This window comes from Rhinatrema bivittatum, chromosome 1 (assembly GCF_901001135.1).
Source record: "Rhinatrema bivittatum chromosome 1, aRhiBiv1.1, whole genome shotgun sequence".
NCBI lineage: Eukaryota > Metazoa > Chordata > Amphibia > Gymnophiona > Rhinatrematidae > Rhinatrema > Rhinatrema bivittatum.
The window spans coordinates 507875212-507901215 of NC_042615.1; the positions used below are offsets into that span (position 1 = coordinate 507875212).

At 46.0% G+C, this 26004-nt stretch overlaps 2 protein-coding genes across 2 annotated transcripts in view; one reads left to right on the forward strand and one right to left on the reverse strand.

Moving 5' to 3' along the window:
* Positions 1–11525, forward strand: part of LOC115098272 (NACHT, LRR and PYD domains-containing protein 3-like) — a 45197-nt gene extending 33672 nt beyond the window's left edge. The window contains exons 4-11 of the mRNA XM_029614780.1: positions 1102–2824; positions 5190–5354; positions 5863–6033; positions 6493–6666; positions 7019–7189; positions 7623–7790; positions 8513–8560; positions 10530–11525. Coding sequence (XP_029470640.1) covers positions 1102–2824; positions 5190–5354; positions 5863–6033; positions 6493–6666; positions 7019–7189; positions 7623–7790; positions 8513–8560; positions 10530–10581 — 2672 coding nt within the window. The 3' untranslated portion in view covers positions 10582–11525. The remainder of the gene's footprint in view (positions 1–1101; positions 2825–5189; positions 5355–5862; positions 6034–6492; positions 6667–7018; positions 7190–7622; positions 7791–8512; positions 8561–10529) is intronic.
* An 11423-nt stretch (positions 11526–22948) lies between these two features.
* LOC115096480 (caM kinase-like vesicle-associated protein) overlaps positions 22949–26004 on the reverse strand; it is a 189331-nt gene continuing 186275 nt past the window's right edge. The window contains exon 11 of the mRNA XM_029611149.1: positions 22949–23924. Within this exon, the coding sequence (XP_029467009.1) occupies positions 23667–23924 (258 nt within the window). The 3' untranslated portion in view covers positions 22949–23666. The remainder of the gene's footprint in view (positions 23925–26004) is intronic.

The following is a 26004-nucleotide window of genomic DNA, read 5'->3' on the forward strand; positions in this document are numbered from 1 at the left end:
ATCCTGGGACATTCTAGGGAATAGCTTCCAACCATGCTTCTGGTGTGGTTGCCATCTGAGCTGACTCTGTTTACAAAGGCAATGTATATGTACAGCCTACATTTCTCAGGAAAAGTCAGTGAATATGGTTCCAGAAATATTATGTATGGAGCAGTGGAACTAGCAGCTTTCATGTTCAATAGAACATGTCTTAGAATAATCTGAAACAGTCTTTTATGACTCCCACAGGAATATTAGAGAATTTCCAGGATTCAGCTGGGTCCCTGCCTTTGCGAGCTGATATTCCTTTTTAGTAGACCAAAATCTCCTCCCTGCTCCAGCTCCCTGCTTGGGGTTAGGCGGTTTCTCCTCTCTTTGCCTCGATGGGAAAACAGCCCTTTACTCAAGTATGTAGGTGTTATCTTAAGAAAGACTGTCTCAGAGGGAGATTCCTCTTAGATGTCCTGCGTGATCTTCTCCAGGAGCACTAGGATGCTCGGTTAGGAAGCTGAAGGTTGGTTTACCTGCTCCATAGTGGGTCTGCTTTCTGCGCCAGTGCAGCAGTTTCTTCTGTGCACTCATGCTCTTTCTTTCTCTGGCTCCAAGCTCACTCTGACTCACTGAATCCAGAGCATGCTCAGATATGCTTTGGCTGTAATGCTAGGGTTCCTTTCCTCATAGTGTATACAATAGGGATCCCCTAAATCTAAGCAAGGGCTACATGTTTAAGTAAGCTCCCTGTATGGGACTGAAGACTTTGGAGCATAATTATCAAACAGTGGGAGTAATATAAGGGGATGACTTTATAATAGAGACAATGCTAAAACCTGTGTAAGATTTCCCTAGCAGGGAAGTGTTTTTATAACAGCAATCACTTCCATTGAAATTCTATAACTAGCATATTCTTTATCTATAAGTTTTATAAGTTAAATATTATTTAGAACAGGAATTCTGTAAGTGGAATGTTCTTTGTAATGGATGTTTTAATGGTGAAAGTTTCTTTAAAACTAGAGTTCTATGGAGGGAGATATTTTTTCAATGGAGGACTCCTTTTTTCAATGGCGTTGTCCTAGAAGCATACAGATTTTGGGTGGGAAATAATGATCTTGTCCTCAACTTTAGATTGGCAGGCACTGTACAAAGCAGCTATCAAGCAGAAGTTTGAGAAGTTGAAAGACTACAACTCCCTCCCAGGAGACTGGGTGTACCTGGAAGAGCGCTACATTGACCTGCTCATCATCAAGAAGCACCGGAGCCCTGAAGAGAAAGAAATAGCTTTGTTATCCCACGGTCAGACACATCTGGAAATGCTGAACAAGTTCCATGAGAGGGACTCAGTCCGTACTCACCTGGAGACATTTCTGGACACTGAAAAGGGGAGGGAGCCCCTGACAGTCATCCTACAGGGTCCTGCTGGCATTGGGAAGTCATACACTGTGCGTAAGATGATGTTGGACTGGGCATCAGAACGACTCTACCAGGGCAGGTTTGACTATGTCTTCTATCTGAACCTCAAGGAACTGGGCTGTGAGAAGAGGCCTGTTAGCTTGCATGATCTCATGTTGGCCAACTGGCAGGGTCTCCAACCCTTGCTGGACCAAATTCTGTCCCAACCGCAAAGGCTTTTGTTCCTGTTGGATGGGTTTGATGAGCTGAAGTCTCTCCTATCTCAAGATGAAGAGATCCAGTTAGCGGACAATACCTCACGGTATCCTGCTGTGGTCATTGTGAGTCTCATCTTGAAAAAACAACTGGTTCCAGGCGCTAGTCTGCTCATCACCACCCGTCCCACTGCCCTGGACAGACTTGAGAGCTGTATCCAAGCTGACTGCTACTTGGAGGTCCTAGGATTCCTGGAGGAAGAGAGGCAAGCCTTCTTCTATAATTTCTTCCAAAATGACCGACAAGCCTTTGAGGCCTACCAGGCCATCAAAGGCAATGACACCATTCCACTATGTGCCTTTGTGCCCCTAGTATGCTGGATCGTCTGTACCATCCTGAAGGAGCAAATGGAGAAAGATTGCAAGCTGTCTCACATCCATACCACCACTCAGATCTTCCTGCATTTTATCCAGATCTTGTTGCGGCATCACCACTACCAGTCCCTGGAGAACTCAACACGAGCTTCTACCAGAGGCATCTTTGAAAAACTTGGCTCCTTGGCGCTCCATGGTATTTTGAGTCAGAGGGTAATATTTGAAAAGGAAGATCTAGAGGCCCATTTCCTGGAGACAACAGAGATCTCCACCATCTTCTTAAACACAGTGCTCCGGCAAAACCTCCTAGTAGAAACACTCTACAGCTTTGGTCATGTAACATTTCAGGAGTTCTTTGCAGCCATGTTCTTCTTTGTCTCCAGTGAGCAAGTCCAGATGAAGCTCAATCAGCTGGTGGAAGAAACACTGAAGGAAGAGAATGGTCAGCTTCTCTTTACAATTCGTTTTCTGTTCGGCTTGAGCAACCCCCGCTCCTACCAAATGTTGAATCAGTTGGTCTTTTTCCAACCACCATCTCCTGCCTTCTCCTCCATCATTTTAAAGGAGGAGCTTCTCAGCTGGATCCAGAAAGCAGCTTGCTCCCCAAGGATGAATGACCCCCATTTCCACTTGGAACTCCTGCACTGCCTTTATGAGCTCCACCAGGACAGCTTTGTGAAGCAAGTCATGGTTGATTTGGATAATCTTTCATTCGTGATGTTCCCCTTGAAGAGGAGTGACTGCCTGGTACTGGCCTACTGCATCCAGTGCTGTGAAGCTGTTCAGAACCTGCACCTCTTCTGCTGCAACCTAGGAGTGGAGGAGGTGAGGCACTTGCTACCAGTACTGAAGAAGTGCCGCTTGCTACAGTAAGTCTTGCATTTCTTTTGCCAAGGGAAATAGGTTGCCCACTAGTTCTAGGACATCAGGAAATGGCTGAATCAGTCCTGGTGTTACTCCCCATTGCATCTATATGGATTTTTATTTCAAATTGTCATGAAAAAAATAGAATCCTCAAATCCATAGAAACATGAGAGAAAAACTAGGACTGACTCAGCATTTCCAGTTGACATGGAGTCAACCCGCAATCCATATTTACCTACTATACAGAGTGGCCAAATCTTTGGATAGAGCAAGCTTCACGTTGGTTCAAAAATGGCCATTTTCTTAATTCTCTCCATCAAGACAAATTTTATCTAAGCTAGCATCCCTCATTCTAACCCAGGCCTTGACAAATTTTCTATGGATCTAGGAGCCAGCCCACAAAGTTAGCCAGCAACTTGGAGTGAAAAGCAAGGGAGCGGGGAATTCCCCCTCAAAAGTCTGCTGCAGCTCCTTTAGGGCCTAATTTGCTGAGGCTGTTTTCCCATTCTGCCTCTAGGGAAAAAAGCTTAGTAAACCAGATATTTACTTTCAATTGAATACAGGTCCCCATCAGTCTCTCTCTCGCTCTCTCTCCCTGTGAGGTAGTGTACAGGCGTCTCCCTCAGTCTTCTTTAAAGGACCGGGCTCAGATATCCCACCTGGTCCTCCTTAAGCTTGGGCTCCTAAAGCTATCCTGGGATGAGGGAGGAGTCCAACCCCTAAGCATAAAACCTGAGGGCCTGGGGAGCTGATGGGGAGCTGATGGAGTCCCAGCTTACTGGTTGATGGAGTCTGATGGAGTCCCAGCTTACTGGTTGAGTACTTATCTGTACATTTGGTAAAACTGCATGTACGTAAAGCTTAGAGACTGTCTGAGTTCAAGGTGTCTGTTGTTTGCTGCCACTTGTGTGTCTTTAAGATTACTGTAAATAAAGAGCACTTTAAGCACAGCCAGAGTTCCTGTGTGGTTTTCCTCTGCTATAACCAAGCCACTGAGCGCTTGAGTGCCATATTCCCTCTTCCTTTCCTTTTCTCTTTCAGTCACCTTCCCCAATCCTTACCAGTCTATCTCTCTCAACCCTTCCCTCGTCCCCAGCAATTTCAAGCTCTCACCCTGCCATTTATCTCTCTCTTATCCTTACTACTAGCTAGCTACCCCCACTCAGTCATCCCCTACCTTCCCCAACCCAATGAGTCAACCATTCACCAGCTTATCTACTCCCCAGGCAGCCATCCTCCTCCTCCTCCTCCCCAGTCACTCCCCAGCCAGCCAGTCATCCCCCTAACTAGCTAACAAACCCCCTTGCAGCCAACCTGCCATCCCCTCACAGCTAGCAAGCTACAGTCAGTCCCCTCCCCCTCCAGCCAGCTTCCCCAGTCTTCATCTCGTTACTATCCCTACCTTCTCACCTTCTGCCTGCTGCCTAACCACTGCTGCTTCTGCCACCATGTTCTCTTGTGAGCGGGAGGTTCAGGCACCGCTCGGTTCAGACTCACTGACCACCATGTGGTGCTGACTTGAAGAAAAAAAAGACTTGGTGCCCCAAATTCTAACCACACGTTCTATTGTGTCCCTCAAAACACTCTTGGGAGGTTGACTATTCAGTTTACTGTAAGACAGGGCTTCCCAAACCTGCCCTAGGGACCTCACAGCCAATCGGGTTTTCAAGATATCCACAATGAAGGTACATGAGATAAATTTGCATATACTGAGTCTCCATGATAATCAAACTCATCTAATGCATATTCATTGTGGATATTTTGAAAACCCAACAGGCTGTGGGGTCCCCAGGACAGGTTTGGGAAGCTCTGCCCTAAGAGGAATAATTAATTAGAGTATCTAAAAATGTCTCCCTTGTAAAGGAGGAGATTGACAGAGGTGTGTCTGTAGAAACTGGGAAGGTCAAAAGTTAGACAATATTGCTTCCAGCTCCTCTGAGGACTCTCACCCTCTCCTTCACTCTATCCCCATCTTTCTGTTCTTTGCCCTCCTCTTCTCACTCTTCCCCTTCTGTCTCTTGTTCGGTCTCTCAATGAAAAAAATTATCAAATAAAAAAAAAATATAAGGTATTTGTTAACCTTTATTTCTGTGTATTTAAGTGGACTAATGACAACTGCACTGCTTTTATAGCTGTCTCTTGAGACATATCCGTCAGGAGAGCTATGCATGAATGTTGTAAGATCGTTATCTGCTTTAAGCAATCTTGTGAGGAAGTGGACTCCTAGAGATCTATATTCAGACATAGTCTGGATAGCAAAGTTATCCGTCTAAATGGCTTTTGAATATGGACTTCCTAGTTTAAATAATAAATGTTCCTAGTTAGTGACCCTTTTTTTGCTGATCTCTGTCTCTGTCTTTCCCTCTGCAGACTGGAGGTGAGCAACCTTCCAAACACAGTCTTGAGAGACATCTGCTCCAGCCTCTCGCCACAGCAAAGTGTGACCAGCATCCAGCTCACCAGCAGCATCTCCCCCGTGGGCAAGAGAGAGACGATGTTCAAGTGCTCTGCAGTGCAGGGCTCGGAGATGTGTAGGTGAGACCAAGAGCTGCCCTGTTCTAATCAGTCTTGTACCTACTTATCCCCCACTCCTTCCTATCAAGACGCAAACCTTGTTTCTGGCAAATCCTTTGTGTGTGAGGCGGAAGAAGAGCATTCCAGGTTATGCAGTCTTCCAAATTACTGATTGAAGTATAGAGCTGTGATATCCAGAGACCCAAGTTCCAATCCCACCTCCATCTGTTATTTGCCATGTAACTTTACACCAATCATTTAACCTCTCCTGTGCTCAAAAGTAGGCTGCAAACTCTTTAGAGCAGAGACCTCGTGTTTGTGGGCTGGGATATAGCCTAATGGCTAGAGCACAGAGCTGTCAACCCTCTATCCTCCACTCCTTGTGTGACCTGGAGAAAGTCACTTAATTTATAAGCTCTTTGGAGGGGTGACATTGTCTAGTGCTGCGTAAGTAATGACAGGGCTCTATAAATATTCTGGGCCGGATGCATAAATCATTCTCTGGCCTATTGCTGACCTGGTGCTTTAGATTACAGATCTGCTTCCTGCCAGAGGAGGACACAGTGACCTTTTGCTCCTGGATGATCCCCAACCATCGTCCCAGGAAAATTATGTTGCAGAATACGAAGCTCTCGAATGACAGCCTCCGGCGAATCTGTTTGACCCTGAGTGCCACCAAGTGTCCTGTCCACACACTTAGGTGAGGAGTTGGGGCATTGGGACATAGACTGATAAAGAGGGAATGAGAGCAAGACTGGGAGTGAGAGCGCTTGTCCAAAGCTTCACTCTCGTTGGCTGATGAGAAGGCTTTATCTTCTGTGATGCCACACCTTTCCCGCAATGGCCACAGTCTTGTAGGGTATATGGGACAGAGGAGGACATTAGTTATCCACAAAGGGATTCAGATCCCTGTTCAGCTTATAAAATTAAAGACTGTGTCTCAAACCAGGAGCAGGGACTTTCTGGTCTACAGGCTGAGGCAGCAGCTTTAGTGGCTACCTGTAAGAAGAGCCACCCTCAACTGGTCGACAAGCAATAGTTGTTCTCTTGCCTCCCCTCAGCTGCTGTGGTTCTATCCTCTCATTCCCAGAGGAGGCTCATTCTCAGACATTCCATTGTTTTTCTTTTGCAATTTTTTTTTTCCCCCCATTGCCTGCAGGATCTCAGGGAATCTGTTTACCAAAGTCTGCATCCCCGACCTCTCCTCTGTCCTGGTTACCAACCCCTACCTGGCACAGCTGGACCTCAGTGGCAACCAGCTCAGAGACGACGCGGTGATGCTGCTGTGCTCAGGGCTGCAGGCTGCGGAGACGGAACTCCTTCAGCACCTCAGGTGAGTCATCTCAGATAAATTATTATCTTGGCTGAGGAGGGCGTGGGGAAGACTTGCTGGTAATCTGGAATCCAGTTTGGGTTTGATTTATAGCATCCTCTAGTATTCCTAGAGTTGCCACCTGTCCATGCATGCAGTGCAGCAAAAAGCACGACTGGATTAGCCTATTTCGCATGAACATGGAACCAGGTGGCAACCCTACCTGCAGTGCACCCCTCCCCCCCCCTGAAATTCTCGTACCGAGATGTCCCATTCCAGCTCTGCAGCACCCCTTGTCATTCCCAGCCATTGACCACTCTTTCAACCCATCCTGGAGCCTGTGACTCTAACCTGATCTGATGCATCTGTTTAGTTTGGAGGAGAATGATCTCACCGAAGCCTGTGTCCCTGAGCTTTCTTCCCTGCTGTTGGCCACGCCTTCACTCTCTCAGCTGAAGCTGGGTTTTAACAAGCTGGGGGATGAGGGAGCCCGATGGTTCTGGCCTGTGCTGAGCAACCCGCGGTGCCGGCTGGAGTGCCTGGGGTGAGTAAGCAGATGTCGCATGTATCCGTGTCCACCACTGAGGCTCTGGCTTTCTGCCATCCATGCTAAAGGTGGCTACTACAGAATGGTAATGAAAACCAAAACCTGGGCTGTGTTGAAGTCATAGAGAAGGATAGGTCCTTCTCTAATGATAATGATAGGTCCTTCTCTAATGATATCCCACCCCCAGTCACAGACTTCTCTAAAATTCACAGCCCTTCCATCGCAGATACCTCCGGACACCGAGTCCTCTAAAAGTCAGAGCCCAATCATAAATCTCTAAAACTCCCAATTCCGCAGTCACAGACGTCTCTAATACCTACAACCCTCCTATCACAGACTTCTCTAAAAGTTGTAAATTCTTCTAGGCCTGACCCCAGTGTCCTGTTTTGTTTTGTTACCCTGCCCCCACTCTGGCTTCTTCCAATGGCAGAATGCAAGCCAACGGCCTCGGTGATGCCTGCATCGACTCCCTGGCTGCACACCTCCTCCAGAATCGGACGCTGCGCACACTAGAGCTCAGCAATAACTCGCTGACCTTGCAGAGCGTCCCCACCCTGGATGTCATCTGGCGGGAGTGCAGTGAGCTGCATGTGCTCAGGTAATTAAAGTCTCGCCACGTTGGAGGAAGCTGCAACTGCTGCTCCACCTCAGCCCTGGATGAGGAATTCTGGGGGGGTTCAACCCATAATTACCAGCTTTTCTGCTTTTAACGGAGTAGTTAGTCTCATAATTTATGCTTACGCAAAGGGGATCTGAGTGCTTTCAAATCTTCTGTACATACTCCCTCCCCCCCCCCTCCCCGGTCTCCCCGTCCCCCATGACTCAAAAGATCAGGACTGTAAAGCCTGGCGAAGAGACAACGGAGAGGAGATATAACAGAGGTATTATAAAATCAGGAAGATAAACAGGGAATGGTTATTCAGTGTCTCATAATATCCAATAAAATTATCTGGTAAGAAGGTTAAAACACACAGGAAATACTTCACTCATCCTGTGCATCTTCACTGTCACAGGATGCTGTGGAGGCAGAGTATAACCAGGTTCAGAGAGAGATTAGCCGGATTTATGAAAGACAGAGCAGTCGCAGGCTTCATAGCACAAGATCCGGGTTCAGTTTAACCCCTGAACCGGGACTGCTGGAAAGTGAGAGGGTGGGATGGGAGGCAGACAACTCTACAAGCTGCCTCTGAGCTCCTGCTGCTTATTGCCGTCAGAAGCAGGGTGCCGGGTGCAATGGGCCTTCGGTTTGACCCAGTGTGCCATGTTTTACGAGCCACAGGAATTAACCACTGTCTGACTCTGGATTCCTTCTCTCCTCAGCCTTGCCTACAACCAGATTCCTAAAGTGATCCTGAAGAATTATTCCATGTAAGTTTACCAGGGCAGGGCTGTGACCACAGAGTGATATTTTAGGGGATCATGTGCCCGGTCCAAACCCTCAAAGCATTCTCCTAATTTTGAGTGTCAAAATAAACTAAATTGCAGGGATGTTCAAGAAATAAATTAGCAATTGTTTAGAACCATCGCCAATTAAATTCCAGCCGCTGTTTTTTTAGTATTGCGAAGGCAATGCCTGGAGCCCTGGTAACGATCTGCTTGTGTCCGTCACCACAACAGGTGCCGCCTCACTTCCTGAACTCGCCAATGGTGGCAGAGAGAGGCGAGAAGGGGGTAGCCTGCGTGCTCATGCTTTGCATGCCTCCCTCCAGGTGACACTGCTGAGCCACGTCTCATCCCTTCCATGCCTGATAATGCCACCAAGCTTTTCCCACCCCTGTAACACTGCCACACCCTGCTCCCCCACCATGAGGCCGACCATCCCTGCCTAGAATACTGATCTGCCCCCACTTCCTTCTGCCTCTCCCCTTCTTTTCCTCATGTCCCCCTCTAGTGGCACCATGAGTCGTCCCCCGCCCTGTGCCCTTGAGACTGACTGGCTCAACCTCCAAGGTGGTGCCTTCAAGTACTACCTCCTTCCCTGCAATGCTTTCACCTTCAGGTCCCACCACATTTCCCATTCCCTCCCTCTCTCCCTCAGAGATGCCCTCTTCTCCTCCTTGCCCGTTTGCTGGTGCCTTCACCTTTTCACCCTGCCCTCTGTGACAACTCCAACTCCTTTTTCCATCCCCCGTCATGCCTGCACTCTGCTATTTCACCCCTCACCCACAGTGCCTCCAGTTCCTCATATCCTCTCTCCCCCCCCTTTATTACTCTCCTTCTGGTGGTGTCTTCTTCCACCCCCTGTAATGCTTCTCTTACACTCCTATTCCCCTTGTCGCCCCCCCCCCCCCCACTCATACACACACACACACACACACCTCTCTATTAAGTCTTCCTCATTATTCCCCTTCCTCACCTGTCTCCTTGCACTGACACTCCTACCCTAGCCCTGCTGCTTCTTGATTCTCGAGTCCTCTCCACTGCCAGTGACCCTCCTCTACTCCCTGCATGTGCTGATACTCCTTCTCTTCTACCCTCCCAGCCCTCCTGCTACCAACACGTTCCCCCTTCTCCACCCTTGTCCCCTCTCCCTTCCGCTGCTGAGAATCTTTTTCCTCTTCACCACAGAAGTGATCTGCTTTGGGGTTCTGAGGGTGCACGGGTGGAGGAGCAGGGGGTGCAGGTGAAGAGTGAGGAGGAGGAGAGGATTACAAGGAGGGGGTGGGTAAGAGAAGGAGGGTCATTGGCATTCGGGAGAGGGCAGAGAACTTCCCATACATGTCCCGGTGACCCTGCAGCCAGTCAGGTTTTCAGGAGATCTGCAATTAACTTTCATCTACTGGGTCTCCTCACGCACATTCACGGAGGATTCTCCTGAAGATCCAATTGGTTGTGGGGGACGCCAGGACAGGTTTGGGAAGCCCTAGCTTACTCAGCACAGGGAGGGGGAGGGGGGAAAATGAGGAGCACTTTCACTTTCAGGTCCCTAAAATGTGTAACATTCAGGGTGAGCATTTTTACTACTTGTTGTGTGGTTTGGTGTTGGTATTGGCAGTGGTGGTGGGGAATCAGATTGTTACCTGCCTCTTTTTGAAATTAAAATACTGAGGAGGCTGCCAGGTTGTTCTTAAAAAGACTGATGCTAGTCTAGTTTTGCCCTCATTGCATGTGCAGGACTGTGGGGCTTGTAGTCCCTGCTTTACTGGCAGAAACTATAACTCCCAGCATGCAACAGGGGGTGAAGCAGACAAACCCAAGACAGGCTATACCTGGCCCTGCAGGCTTGGAGCCATCTGAGCATCTGGACAATGAGTGGCTTTGAATTTTGACTTCTGAAATCTGAAAATAATGTACTTACGACCCCCCCCCCCCCTTTCCTTTTTAATTCTGTCTACAGGTTTTACAATTCAAAGAGTAAAAAAGAATCTTCTGAGCACTCGGGTCCTTAGCACAGCAGCTAGAGCGGCCGTGTCTTTCTGAACAAACTCTTCTCCGAGTTGCGGGAGACAAGGCCTGATGAAAAACTCCAAGAATGAAATCCGCCAGATCTTTTTGCTTTCATTATCTTTGAAAGCCAGAGCATCGGAAGGGAACCCCCTTCCTTCGCCTTCTTGTTCACCTTCATCCTCTGCTGAGATACTGTTTACCCCAGGACCCATGGAAGAACTGCCTGATGTGCACCAGCTTTCCAGAACCGGAGGGACGGAGCCCCACAGCTGCCACCAAGGAGAGCTTTTATTCACAACTGCCTCAAGTGCATGGAAGCAAAATTAATATTTTTATATGTGTTACCTTCACTTGCTGAGGAAAGCCTGGCTGCAGCTCTGGCTCAGGATTCTTCCATGGGGGGGGGAACAGCAAAGCTGCAGGGCCCAGGAAGGATCAATACTCACACACAGTCTCTCAAAAACAAAACCTCCACAATCGGGGGCTGTTCCAAGCAAAAATATCCATTACTGACAACAAAGGTAAAGAGTGCCAGCAGTACAAAAATAGAAAAAAAAAGTAGAGAATTTGTATAGTTTCTAACAGTCTAGAGTACAATGGTACAGCTTCTTGTGCTTTTTGTATCAATTAGTAGGAAACCTGGGACCTCCTCATTCTCCCAATGAGATCAATTCCCCCTTCAGACCCCTCAGGGACTAGAGAATCCCTCCTCTCTCCCTCAGAAAGTAATGGCAATACCTGGTTGATGTCTTCAGCCACCCAGGCAAGCTGTCCTGACTCCAAGACCTAGAGGAACAAACATCTTCCGGAGCACTGCAGAACCCCTACCAGATCACTCCAACCACTCCGCTGGGAAAGAAAAGCAAAACCTGTTCTGTCCCCAGCAGTGGGTACAGTTTGGTATCTGTATATACATTGCAGTTTAACTGTGTCTAGTGCAGTCCTTACTTGTAACCCATGATAAAAGCCTGTGAGCCCTGCCTTTAAGGGGAGTTTTGCCTTTAAGAGAAACTCCCTACCCCCCCCCCCCCCCCCCCACTTCTCTAATTGGGAAGGGTCTGCCTGCCCTCTCAATCTAACTTGAGTCTTCTTTAGTGCCTTATTGGCTCAAGGAACTGCCCTTCATGCCCCCCCTGCATCACATGGATCCTAGGCTCGCTACCATTGGATCTCGCCCTCTAGCCCCAGCTTGTTGGGATGTTTCCTGTAATCACTCTCCAAGACTGTTAGACAGTCTCAAGCATGCTGCCTAAAGGCTAAAAGTACCTGCAGCTTCTGAAATACAATTAGCTTTTTTACATCTCTCCTCATCGCTTTAATCCTAAAGACTAATCAGCTTCAGAACCCCTAGCCTTTTCATCCTGTATCCCAAGAAACTCCATCTCCCTTCTCCTGCCTATCTCCAGTTACAAAGATCTCTGCCTGGGGCATATATATACATTTGGAAGCAACAATTGTGAGTAATGGAAAATTATTTGTGCAATACATAATTTCAAACTTAAAACATCTTTGCCTGATGACTGATTAAGGGGAGAAGTAGCTGTGTGGAAGAGGGAAATCCACATATTTCTTATTAAACCAGCACAAAACCCTTCTTCTTTACAGGAGCTAGAAGAAGTCACAGGCATTGCTGCCTCTCCCTTGATCCCTTCATCGATGACTCCTCCCAAAAAATGTGGACATTGACTCACCCCCAAACCCCCGTAAAGTATGGATCCTATCACTCGATAATTTAATGCACTCCCAGTGGAGCCTTCCATTGCTGCAAGCTTCCACATTCTAGGAACATAGTGAGGCCTAGTCAGCCTTACACATGATTTCTGAAAGATCTGGAGGGGGAAAGGTAACATGTAAGGGTTGTACTTTCAATAAATACACATTTTATATCCACTGTCATAACATTAAATAGTGTACTTTCTTTACTAGTTCATGGCAGAGTTACCCAGTTTTGGAAGTGGAAGCAAGGGGAAGCCCAGGACTTGGTTATAAATGCCCATATACTCCCTGCTCAGGCGGCTCCTGCATTCTGGTACCTGCAGTGGTGATTTGCAAGCAGAAGGGCCTTCAGGTCCAAGCAATCCACTGGGTGGGGAGGCAAGCTATAGGGAAACTTTGATAAAATGAGAAAAATTGTTAGAAAAAAACTGAAAGGAGCAGCTACAAAAGTAAAAAATGTCCAAGAGGCATGGTCATTGTTAAAAAATACCATTCTAGAAGCACAGTCCAGATGTATTCCACACATTAAGAAAGGTGGAAAGAAGGCAAAACGATTACCGGCATGGTTAAAAGGGGAGGTGAAAGAAGCTATTTTAGCCAAAAGATCTTCATTCAAAAATTGGAAGAAGGATCCAACAGAAGAAAATAGGATAAATCATAAATGTTGGCAAGTTAAATGTAAGACATTGATAAAACAGGCTAAGAGAGAATTTGAAAAGAAGTTGGCTGTAGAGGCAAAAACTCACAGTAAAAACTTTTAAAAATATATCCAAAGCAGAAAGCCTGTGAGGGAGTCAGTTGGACTGTTAGATGATTGAGGGGTTAAAGGGGCACTTAGAGAAGATAAGGGATTCGCAGAAAGATTAAATGATTTCTTTGCTTCGGTGTTTACTGAAGAGGATGTTGGGGAGGTACCCGTAATGGAGAAGGTTTTCATGGGTAATGATTCAGTTGGACTGAATCAAATTACGGTGAACCTAGAAGATGTGGTAGGCTTGATTGACAAACTGAAGTGTAGTAAATCACCTGGATCGGATGGTATACACCCCAGAGTTCTGAAGGAACTAAAACATGAAATTTCAGACCTATTAGTAAAAATTTGTAACCTATCATTAAAATCATCCATTGTACCTGAAGACTGGAGGATAGCAAATGTAACCCCAATATTTAAAAAGGGCTCCAGGGGCGATCCGAGAAACTACAGACTGGTTAGCCTGACTTCAGTGCCAGGAAAAATAGTGGAAAGTGTTCTAAACATCAAAATCACAGAACATATAGAAAGACATGGTTTAATGGAACAAAGTCAGCATGGCTTTACACAGGGCAAGTCTTGCCTCACAAATCTGCTTCACTTTTTTGAAGGAGTTAATAAACATGTGGATAAAGGTGAACCGGTAGATATGGTATACTTGGATTTTCAGAAGGCGTTTGACAAAGTTCCTCATAAGAGGCTTCTAGGAAAAGTAAAAAGTCATGGGATAGGTGGCGATGTCCTTTCGTGGATTGCAAACTGGCTAAAAGACAGGAAACAGAGGGTAGGATTAAATGGACAATTTTCTCAGTGGAAGGGAGTGGACAGTGGAGTGCCTCAGGGATTTGTATTGGGACCCTTACCTTTCAATATATTTATAAATGATCTGGAAAGAAATACGATGAGTGAGGTAATCAAATTTGCAGATGACACAAAATTGTTCAGAGTAGTTAAATCACAAGCAGATTGTGATAAATTGCAGGAAGACCTTGTGAGACTGGAAAATTGGGCATTCAAATGGCAGATGAAATTTAATGTGGATAAGTGCAAGGTGATGCATATAGGGAAAAATAACCCATGCTATAATTACACAATGTTGGGTTCCATATTAGGTGCTACAACCCAAGAAAGAGATCTAGGTGTCATAGTGGATAACACATTGAAATCGTCGGTTCAGTGTGCTGCGGCAATCAAAAAAGCAAACAGAATGTTGGGAATTATTAGAAAGGGAATGGTGAATAAAACGGAAAATGTCATAATGCCTCTGTATCGCTCCATGGTGAGACCGCACCTTGAATACTGTGTACAATTCTGGTCGCCGCATCTCAAAAAAGATATAATTGCGATGGAGAAGGTACAGAGAAGGGCTTCCAAAATAATAAGGGGAATGGAACAGCTCCCCTATGAGGAAAGACTAAAGAGGTTAGGACTTTTCAGCTTGGAGAAGAGACGGCTGAGGGGGGATATGATGGAGGTGTTTAAAATCATGAGAGGTCTAGAATGGGTAAATCTAATCGGTTATTTACTCTTTCGGATAGTAGAAAGACTAGGGGGCACTCCATGAAGTTAGCATGGGGCACATTTAAAACTAATCGGAGAAAGTTCTTTGTTACTCGGCACAATTAAACTCTGGAATTTGTTGCCAGAGGATGTGGTTAGTGCAGTTAGTATAGCTGTGTTTAAAAAAGGATTGGATAAGTTCTTGGAGGAGAAGTCCATTACCTGCTATTAAGTTCACTATGAGAATAGCCACTGCCATTAGCAATGGTAACATGGAATAGGCTTAGTTTTTGGGTACTTGCCAGGTTCTTATGGCCTGGATTGGCCACTGTTAGAAACAGGATGCTGGGCTTGATGGACCCTTGGTCTGACCCAGTATGACTCTGCCAGGTCGGCCCAAGGGTCCACTAAAACTGAGACTCCATAACAGAGACTGTAAGAAAAGAAAATAAGAGAATTCTGTGGTGCTGCAGTTTGAGTTATTGTTCCATTCACCACCATTCTTTGAACAGTAAAAACTTTAATTTTGGGCACTAACATAGTGACTCCCATTTATTTCTTTCACACTCACTGCACCCATTTTGAGGACAAGTCCCCTCTCCCAAGGGAACACAAAGGAAAGGGGAATATGTAAAAAGGTCACCCCTGTCATATTGGGCCCTGGAAGTAAATCTTCCTTCCCCCCATCTAGAAAGGATACGGCCCTGGAATTAAGAGAGATTGTGAAAGAGCTAAGAGTGGTTCCAGCCCCAAAGAGAAATTCCTTCTTTTATGGCCCCACTCACGCAGGCTGGAGTTATACAACCATAAACAGCACTGATATTGCTTCGTTGAGCTTCTAAGGCTGAGGAAACCTGCCCAGAGTGACCTTGGTTAAAATTCCAACATAAATGAGCATGAGGAAGCCCGATGTAACAACCTCATTAGTTTTGGTGACTGTGTGGATTGATACAAAACTTGTTAAGATATGGAAGAGGGCTTGGGAGTTAGACTGAGTACTGGTCTTGTATGAGTCAAAATCCTGAAAGAGCTTACCAGTGGAGATGGTGGAGGCCAATATTGTGGAAGAATTTGGACATGCTTGGGACAAATGGGGAGGACAGAGGTAGGAGGGGATCGAGAGGTCAGATGGAAGACAAAGGATCAGTGGGAAGGGGTGGATGTTGGTTTGTTTGTAGGAGCTTGCATGCTCAACTATCCTGAGTGGTAAAAAAAACTAGCAGAAAAATCTCAGCAGCGCCGATTGGATGGGCCCAATTGGTCTTTTTTGCCAGCATTTACTATGTTGCTATGGCCCAGGCTGCTGCCACTGCATCCTCCTTCCTTGATCATGCAATTGACATCCCTCACCTCATCACTATGGTTCTCGAGGTCAAAAGCTGCAGCAGGAGGAACCAAAACAGATCCACACCCTCCTTCCTGGTAGAGAGGGAGTATACAACACACCGACTGATGTGTCCTAGCTATTCTCTTGTTCCAAGGTATTCTAAATTTATATAAGAATTAGGGGTTTGGGTGCCAAATCTTTGACCCTGGACTGAGCTAACTTCTGTACAGTAGGCAGGGTTCCATATAGCTGCATGTCAGTACAGAAAAGCTGAACTAGGCCTGGTATCACTCCTACTCCATGCACAGATTTGTAGCTCCATTTTCTTAAGAAACAGGAGCTACAGGTCCATGCATGTAACGGGAATAGAACCAGGACTGGAAAAACCTTATCTTATAGACATTGAGGTATATGGTAAACGCATCTAACTGAAGAACTGGCTCCAGTCTTGGTTTTAGAAATTACATTCCTACAGGGTATATATTTTTTTTGTAATTTACTTTTATTAAGTTTTTTAGCGCAAAGGTCTCTCTCCTGATTGGTGCACGTTGGTACCCTCACCCATTATCGGGTATTGCTTTTCTGGGTTTCTGCGACCTTGATGCATAATTTTGCACTTTTTTGTATACCTAATGTAGCCTGCTAGATTTAACACTCTAACAAACCAATACAGAACGGTGTGCTCAGCAGAGCGCACCGTTTAGCCCCCGTTTGGCCGCACGTTTTAGACACACTATTATTACCCCTTGTACTGTAAGGGTAGTAATAGCATGTGGAAAATGCACAGCCAACTCCCCTGAAACTAATAGCGTTCATCACATGCAAATGCATGTTGATGAGCCTATTAGTTATTCGCCCAGAATACTGAAAGTAAAATGTGCAGCCAAGCCGCACATTTTACTCTCAGATGTTAACGCCTGCCCAAAGTCAGGCGTTAACTTTGAAAGCAGTGGGAAAAAAACTGCTTTTCTGTACACCCTCCGACTTAATATCATAGTGATATTAAGTTGGAGGCCCAAAAAAAAAAAAATCTGCCTGCCGGTCGGAGGGTTCGAAAACGGACGCTTAATTTTGTCGGCGTCTGTTTTCCAAACCCGTGGCTGTCAGCGGGTTCGAAAACCGATGCTGGTAAAATTAAGCGTCGGTTGTCAGACCCGCTGACAGCCACCTCTTCCACTAATAAGGAGGCACTAGGGATGCGCTATTGTCCCCAGCGCCTCCTTATTAGCACCTGGCCTCATTTAAATACACAATCGCGCGCCCAGGAAAGGTGCCTGGACGCATGTCGGGAGAGCAGGCACTCAACTCAGAGTGCCGGCTCTCCCACACCTTTTATTAAATCAGCCTGAATGAATTGCTTTCACAGATAATTATATAAATTATTTTGATCTTAGACGAATACTAATCAATAGGAGGAAACGACCTCAGATCCCCATATGCATTGTTCTAGCAGAATGTATAAGCATACAATCAGGTAATTCAATCATTGGTCTAAAAAACCTCCAAACCATCCACTTTTTAATTATTTTATTAATCCCTAAATTTTTTATGCTTTTTATGGTTATTTTTGTGTATTAAATTAAAAACTAAGACTTATCTCCTATTATTGCGCTCATTATCTACAAGGCTGGTTGCCAAAATTGCCAACGGTGGCCAGTGTTTCGCCTACTGGCTGTTTCAAGACAAATTCTAAAAAAATAAGAGCACACAATTAATTAAAATTCTTATCTAAAAACTGCTAAGATTATAATTTGCTACTTCCTTTGATACATACTTCCAGTCGCTTCAGTATTCAACTCCTCATTGCAGCGGCAAAACCGCTAATGCCGATTTGAACAAAAAACGCCAACGCATACGCTCGCTGGTTTATTGCGGCAGGTATGATTCTCAGAAATACCCAATAGTTAAATCTGATGTGTTTGATAATTCAAATATTGAAATTTGAAAAAATCAAATATTTATATTTTTTGGAAAACAAATCACAAAAATATTATTCTTAATACTTAAATTTGAGTTATCGAGCATGCACATTCGGCATTGTCTGTCAAAACATGTTATTTCTATTTTCTTATTGTAAATGCCTCGTCCATATTCTCTTCTTTCCTATTACTTCAGAATTTTCCCAAAAGATTGATCCTTGTGGAAAAACTCCCTATCAGAAATCTTACAAAAATGAGCACTATTCAATACCAGTGTTCATACCGAATGGTTCAATGCTGTGCAGTGTAAACATCCAGCATTGTTCCTGCTGAGATAGTTTTCTGACTTGGTCACCTCCCCTTATATCGCATTCTACCCAATCAATGACACAACATCTCAGATCTGAGAATTTGTGTTAAATTCTGACCAATGTGATGTCATGGGTGCTTCCATCCTGTTGTTCTTCATACAGCTCTTATGTTCAGACAATCTTTTTTTAAGAGCTCTTGACATTTTTCCTACATATAGGCGGGGGCAGGGACATGAACATAAGAACATGCCATACTGGGTCAGACCAAGGGTCCATCAAGCCCAGCATCCTGTTTCCAACAGAGGCCAAACCAGGCCATAAGAACCTGGCAAGTACCCAAACACTAAGTCTATCCCATGCTACTGTTGTTAGTAATAGCAGTGGCTATTTTCTAAGTCAGCTTAATTAATAGTAGGTAATGGACTTCTCCTCCAAGAACTTCTCCAAACCTTTTTTAAACCCAGCTACACTAACTGCACTAACCACATCCTCTGGCAACAAATTCCAGAGTTTAATTGTGCGTTGAGTGCAAAAGAACTTTCTCCAATTAGTTTTAAATGTGCCACATGCTAACTTAATGGAGTGCCCCCTAGTCTTTCTATACCACAAAATCTGTAGAACAAGTGGTAAAGTGATGCAGATCGTATGTTTTGTTGATCAAAGGTATTAATGAATTGATTAGTTTGTAACATGTTAGGACAAAATAAACAATTTCCACAACGATAATGTCCTCGCAAAAGTCCGCATTGTGTGTTGTCAGTGCAGTTTTTTGCTGCCATTTTTGCCTGGACTGGTTGGAACTTGCCTGCTAGATTTAGCCTGCTCATATGCACACCTAAACTTAGCTAGCACTAGCACTAGCACTAGCTAGCTAAGTCTGCTCCCATCTGATCCAATTAAATTTTAAGTGTGGGGCAGTAATGGAATTGCTTTGCCTAAGTCTGAAAAGCTTGGCTTAGTATAAATTCAGAAGGTAGGCCTCATTGGACTCCACATCACGTGTCTGTAAAACAACTATGAGAAAGGGAGGAGTTATCACCAGATTTGCAGGTTCTGTGGCGAGGGAGTTAGAAGCACAAGCAAAAACCAGAATGTTTTGGCATATTGTAGGCATTTCTCAAAACAAGGATTCAGATGTGCAGACAAAAAGAGTATAACTAACAGAAGCAGGGGAGGGAGACGGCAGAGAGATAGAAAGAAAGAATCCCAAACTATCAGCTGTCCTCCTAATAATCATAAGAAAAGTATTTGAACTACATTATTGCAACTGATGTCTTTGCTATTATCTATACCTAACCTTTACTGCATTGCTTTCTGGAGTGTGATCTAGCATTGGTAGTAAAACACTGCTTATCCTGGCATCCACAGTTGTGCTGGGAGTATGGTGTGTAGTGCTTTGTGTGGCAGATCCTGTCAGAAAGAGGCCCACAGGATACTGGCTTCATATGTATTTCAGGATAGCGGATTTCACCAGAGGAGCTGCTTGGGGGATACTGGCCCTTTGTGTCCTTGTGTTTTACCATCCTCACAGAGTGAACCTGTAATAGGCCCATAGCCCACCCCACACTGTGAACCTCCCTCCTTCCTGACAAAGTTAAAAGTTAAGCAGAGGGCCAACAGCAACCTCCCACCACAACTCACACACACACTGATTGTCCCTCTCCATCCTCCCTGAAAAAACTCTCCCCAAGCCGAGCAGGGAGGAGTATATAGCTTTAACTCCCCCAATAGGGCATGGGGATTATTTGAGGGAGGATTGTTCGGGTAGGCTATAGACCACTGGCATTCACTTCCAGCCCTCTAGGGCTACAAACAGGTCGGATTGTCAGGATATCCCTAATGAGTATGCATGAGATAGATGTGCATGCATCCTTCCTTCATTGTATGCACATCTATCTCATGCATATTCATTAAGGATATCCCCCCAAAAAAACCCAACCCGTCTGAGGCCCTCGAAGGCATGGAAGGCATGGAGTGAATACCACTGCTGTAGACCTTCCAATCTTTGCATTCAGGTAGAAGGGAGGGGCATCACAGTGGTGAGGTTGTTGGCCTCCGCCAGACTTTTATATTGAGGCAATAGAAGGGGAGGATTACTGGAGGGGGACAGGAGGGCTATCATCCCTCCATCTAATTGTTTACTTTGGAAGGAGGGAGGGAAGGATCAAAGGGATGAGAGTGCTGTTACTCTTTCCCCCTGCCTAATTTACTTCTAGGGAGAGGGGAGGATAGAGGAAGAATCTGGCCAGCCAGATTTAGGACTACCATGGCAATGCCTAGATTTGGCTGGCCAAGTTAAGAGGCTAGTTCTGAAAATGAGCACTAACCACCTAACTTTCTCCCATGACCTAACCTCCTGGACCTACCCTGAATTTGTCAGGCTAAATTTAGTCATTTATTAAAACTAATGACTTAGCCGCTCAACCCAGTAAATTTTGAAAGACTTTGATCTAGCAAACTAGCTCCCTTTGAAAATTTACCCCCCCCCCCCCCCCCCATGGTAGATGATGACAGAAAAAGACCATCGGACTCAATCTGCCCAGTTATTCGTGCCCAAGAATATATCCTAGTTGCCAGCCATTGAACGCTGGCCTCCTGGTAGTTGAGCCCAAATGATCCCCTTTTTAGTTCATACCACAAGGTCACAAAATAATCCAAACAGTCACCAACACCAGCACAGCTGCTTTTTGAACATCTGGCCTCCTAGGTCCCTGTGCCCTTTCTGGATGGTACCTTCCACCAATATACCACTCTGATCTAGTCAATGTGAGATGTAGCTTGCCAGCCAGACCTAGTAATGTGAGCACCTGAGTTTGTGCCAGGACTTCTAGTTATTACTGTATGTGCAACCTGCCAGACAGACCCAGCAGCTAATTAATTCCTGCACTATCTCTTCACTTTTTCTCTATTAAGGATCTTCTGTGCTTAACTCATGTTTTCTTTAGTTCAAATATTTTATTTTATATATCCAAACATACAAATCATCATAATGAAAACACAAATTTAACCAGTATACAAATTTAACCAGTATACCGTCGTAAATCCCATGCCTTCCACTAACCACCGCAGAAGGGCATGGGAATGCCTCATTCACCACCCTTTCTGTGAAAAGATATTTTCTGACATTGCTTCTGAATTTACTTCCTTTCTATGGAAAAAAAAACCTTTGCTTCTTGTGCTTTATTAATACCTTTCAGGTATGTAAATGTCTCTATTATATCTCCCCTGTCTCATCTCTCTTTTAACATATACAAATTTACATGCCTAAGTCTCATCTCCTAGGACTTCTGGTACAGACCCAGTATCATTTTGGCATCCGTTTTCTGGACCGCCTCCACCCTATGTCCTTCCAGAGGTAAAGCCTTTGGAACTGGCTACACTGTTCCAAATGAGGTCTCATCACCCACCTGTACAATGGCAGAATCGCTTTCTTTTTTCTACTAAGTATGCATCTTCCTATGCATCGTAGCAACTCTTTGGCTCTGGTTACCTTGTTGCACTGTTTCATTACCTTGATATCATTAAATGTCATCATCCCCGAGGTCTTTTTTCTGTTTCCTGAACATTAGTAACTCAGCTCCCACTGTGTACTGCTCTCTTGGATTTCTGCATCCAAATGCATAACTCTGCTATATTTTAGTATTGATAACTTAGCTGCCAGGTAGTCAATCACACCTTGAGCTTTCTTACATTGCTTCTTATGCCATCCACTCCATTGCATATATTAGCATCCTCTACAAAACAACAGACTTTTCTTCCTAACCTCTCTGCAATATCACTCACAAAGGTATGAATCAGCCCCATGATTGATCCCTGAGGCACTCCACTCATTAGTTTCCTTTCTTCAGAATGAACTCCATTTACCACCACACTCTGTCATCTATTCCTCATCCAGCTTCTGATCCAGTCCACCACTTTAGTTCCCACCACTAAACTGCTCACTTTTATTTACGAGCCTCCTATCAAAAGCTTTGCTGGAATCCAAATGCACCACATCCAGCACCTGTCTCCAATCTTATTCTGTAGTTACCCAATGGAAGGAATCAATCAGATTCATTTGACATAATCTCCCTCTCGCATAATCATGCCACTTTGGATCCTGCAAAATCTCTGGATTCTAGATATTTCATAATCCTTTTCTTCAGTAGAGTATCCATTAATTTTCCCCACTACCAAGGACAGACTAACCAGCCTATTGTTTCCAACATCCTGTTACCACTTTTATGAAGAGGGATAACATTCACCCTTCTCCAATCCTGTGAATCTGCTCCCTTTTCTAAATATCTATTTAACAGGTCTTTTAACAGACCCACCAGAACTTCTCTGAGCTCCCTTATGATGTATCCTAGATATTAAGGTATCTCAGACAAGTTCTGCTGAAGGACCTTTGGAGTCTGGAGTGGTTCTGTGGGACTGGAGAAGGGTGGGTGTTGTCTCCCTGTATTACATTGGTAATAGGGAGAATAGTGTAATTTACAGGCCTGTTAGTCTGACTTTAGTGGTGAGAAAAGGAATGGCGGCACTTCTGAAGAAAAAGATAGTACAGTATCTTGAATTTGCCAGGTTGTGGGATGTGAGGCAGCCTAGCTTTACTTGAGAGAGATCATGTCAGACGAATATGACCAATTTCGTCTTTGATTAGATGACCAGAGAATTAGATCAGGGCTGGGTTGGGTGGTATACTTGGATTTCACTAAGATCTAGGGAAAATGCTTCTGTCCTCTTCCAGTGCCCCAGCCGTGCATCAGGAGAGTCCGAAGCAGTGACAGAATGGCAGCACAGTCCCTTCCTCAAACAGACTTGACGAAAGGACAGACAGACAGAGAGAACCTCTGTGTGCTTTCTTTTTCTTTTTATTATAATTCTTCTGTGTGGCAATGGCTAGCACAAACCTCGGTAATAAAATGGCTTGAAAAGTAAGGGCTAACCACCCCTAGTTTGAAACATGCAAATCCTTTTCTTTCAACAGGCAAGAGGAGGGAAAGGTGAGGAGAAGGCCTGGCCCAGGAACATCCAGATGTTTAAAAAATCAACAGGGCCATTAAGGAAGGAGATTGAGAAAGGTCAGGTCCCCAGGGCGGTGGAAGGGAGAGGAGCAGGAGGACAGAAGGTCCATGGCTTGTCCAGGGGAGGAGGGGGTGCATGGGTGTCAGGGTATACAGTCAGAAGTCTTGCCTGGCGGCCCTTCTGGTGTCAAGTCCAAGTGTCTGTATGTAGCACTTCTCGGAATCATAATATGATTAAAGCTACTGCAGGTCTAAACTATTCAGAAGAATAGTGGGCATATATCAGAAGGGCACGTGTAAAAGAGAATCGCTCCCCACTCAGGCTGTCATCATGAGCTCTATGTAGAAGAGAACTGTCCTCGGCTCAGACTGTAACTGTTTAATTCCCATGCTGTTGTTTCCTGTGCGGATAGAAGTAAGAGCTGCTAGAGCTAATAAGGTGGTGGGTGGGTACATGGATTAATCAGATCCCACACATGCACTAGTAAAGGGCCACCCCTCTATCTGTGTTCCCTTCCCCCTCCCACTATGGCTGTACACTGGAGAGGACACAGGGGTCAGTGACTCTCGTCTTGGCTGGATATGGCCTCCACCACTTCTGGGCTGAGTCTGTTCTGGGATTGGCCATTCTTGGTTCCGGGGGTCTCTTTCCGTGGCGTGGGGGGGTGGCGGTGCTGCTGTGCTGAAGAAGCGGTCTCAACGGTGACCTCGTGAGAAACGCTAATGGAGGAACGGGGAGTAACTGGAAGTCGGGTCCCAGCAGCCATCTCCGGAGGCCGCAGTCGTTGCATGAAGGTTGTGACCCGGATCGCCTTCTGAAACATAAAACAGAGAATCTGATGGCAGATGAGAACCATAAGGCCCATGTAGAACCTGCCCAATTTACTTCCTCCTACAATGCCATAGACCGCAGTTGATCTCTGGCTTCCCCTTCTCTTCTTCACAACTGGGGATCCTCTGTGCTTGTCCCAGGCTTTCTTAAATTCTGCCTCCACCTCCACTTTTGGGAGGCCATTCCATGCATCCTCTATACTTTCCCTGAAGAAATATTTTCTAAATTTACTCCTGAGTTTATCTGCTTTGTGCCTCATATCTTGATCTAGAACTTCCTTTCCACATTGGAAAAGGCTTGGACATTATTTATATTTTTGAGATATTTGTCTCATATCATATCCCTTATGACTCTCCTCTAGGGAAGGAGTCTTCAATCTGGTCCTCAAGGGCCCCCTAGCCAGTCGGGTTTTTCAGGATCTCTGCATTGAATATATACAAGATAGTTTTGCTTGTACCACCTCAATGTCAGGCATTTTCATTGCAGAGATCTTGAAAACCTGACCGGCTTAAGTAGTCAAGGGCTGGGTAGAAATCCCCTGTTGCAGGGTGTATATATAGTTAGGTTCTTAAGTCTCATCTGATACAGCTTTAGGTACAGATCCTGCACCATTTTGGTGGCCTTTCTCTGGACTGCCTCCAACCTGTCTATATCCTTTAAGAGGTGAGGCCTCTAGAATTGGACACGGTGCTCATCAAAGACCCGCACAGAGGCATTATTACCTCCTTCTTCTAGTTATGTCTCTCCTTGTGTACCCCCATCATTCCTGTGCATCTGGCCACCACCTTATCACACTGCTTTGCATTTCTAGCATTTGGGCTGATACAGTAAAGTACACGGGAGAGCGGGCAAACGCCCGCTCTCCTGTGTGTGCGATTCTCTATTCAAATGAAGCCCGGCGGTAAAAACAGGCAAAAGGAGACGCTAGGGACATTAGCGTGTCCCTAGCGCCTCCTTTTGGACCGTAGCGGCGGCTGTCAGCGGGTTTGACAGCCGACGCTCAATTTTGTTGGCGTCGGTTCTCGAGCCCGCTGACAACAACGGGCTCGGAAACCGGACGCCGTCAAAATTGAGCGTCCGGTTTTCAACCCGACAGCTGCGGGCTGACTTCAATTTTTTTTTTTTTACTTTTGGAAACTTTCGGGATCTCCGACTTAATATCACCATGATATTAAGTTGGAGGGTGCACAGAAAAGCAGTTTTTACTGCTTTTCTGGGCACTTTCCCAGTGCCCGAAGAAATTAGCGCCTACCTTTGAGTAGGCACTTTTTTCTGAAAGCAAAATCTACAGCTTGGCTGCACATTTTGGGGTAGATTTTCAAACACGGCGCGTTTGTGTACTTTTGCTGGCGCATCAGGCGCCAGCAAAAGTACGCGGGATTTTAGTAGATACGCGCATAGTCGCGCGTATCCGCTAAAATCCTGGATCGGCGCGAGCAAGGCTATCGATTACGGGTAGCCGGCACGCGCCGAGCCGCGCAGCCTACCCCCGTTCCCTCCAAGGCCGCTCCGAAATCGGAGCGGCCTTGGAGGGAATCCTCTAACGCCCTCCCCTCACCTTCCCCTCCCTTCCTCTACCTAACCCACCCCCCCGGCCCTGTCTAAACCCCCCTCTTACCTTTGTCGGGGGATTTACGCCTCCCGGAGGGAGACGTAAATCCCCGCGCGCCAGCGGGCCCCTAGCGCGCCGGGATGCGACCTGGGGGCGGGTACGGAGGGCGCGGCCACGCCCCCGGGCCGCCCCGGGCCGTAACCACGCCCCCGGGCCCGCCCCCAAAACGCTGCCGACACGCCCCGAAAACGGCGCGGCGCTCGGCCCCGCCCCTGACACGCCCCGACACGCCCCCCTCAGAGAATCCCGGGACTTACGCGAGTCCCGGGGTCTGCGCTCGCTGGTGAGCCTATGTAAAATAGGCTCACCGGCGAGCAGGGCTCTTAAAATCCGCCCCTTTGTTTTCTGAATCGCGCAGGAATACCTAATAGGGCCATCAACATGCATTTGCATGTTGCGAGCGCTATTAGGTTCAGGGGGGTTGGACGTGCGTTTTCGGCTCCTTACTGAA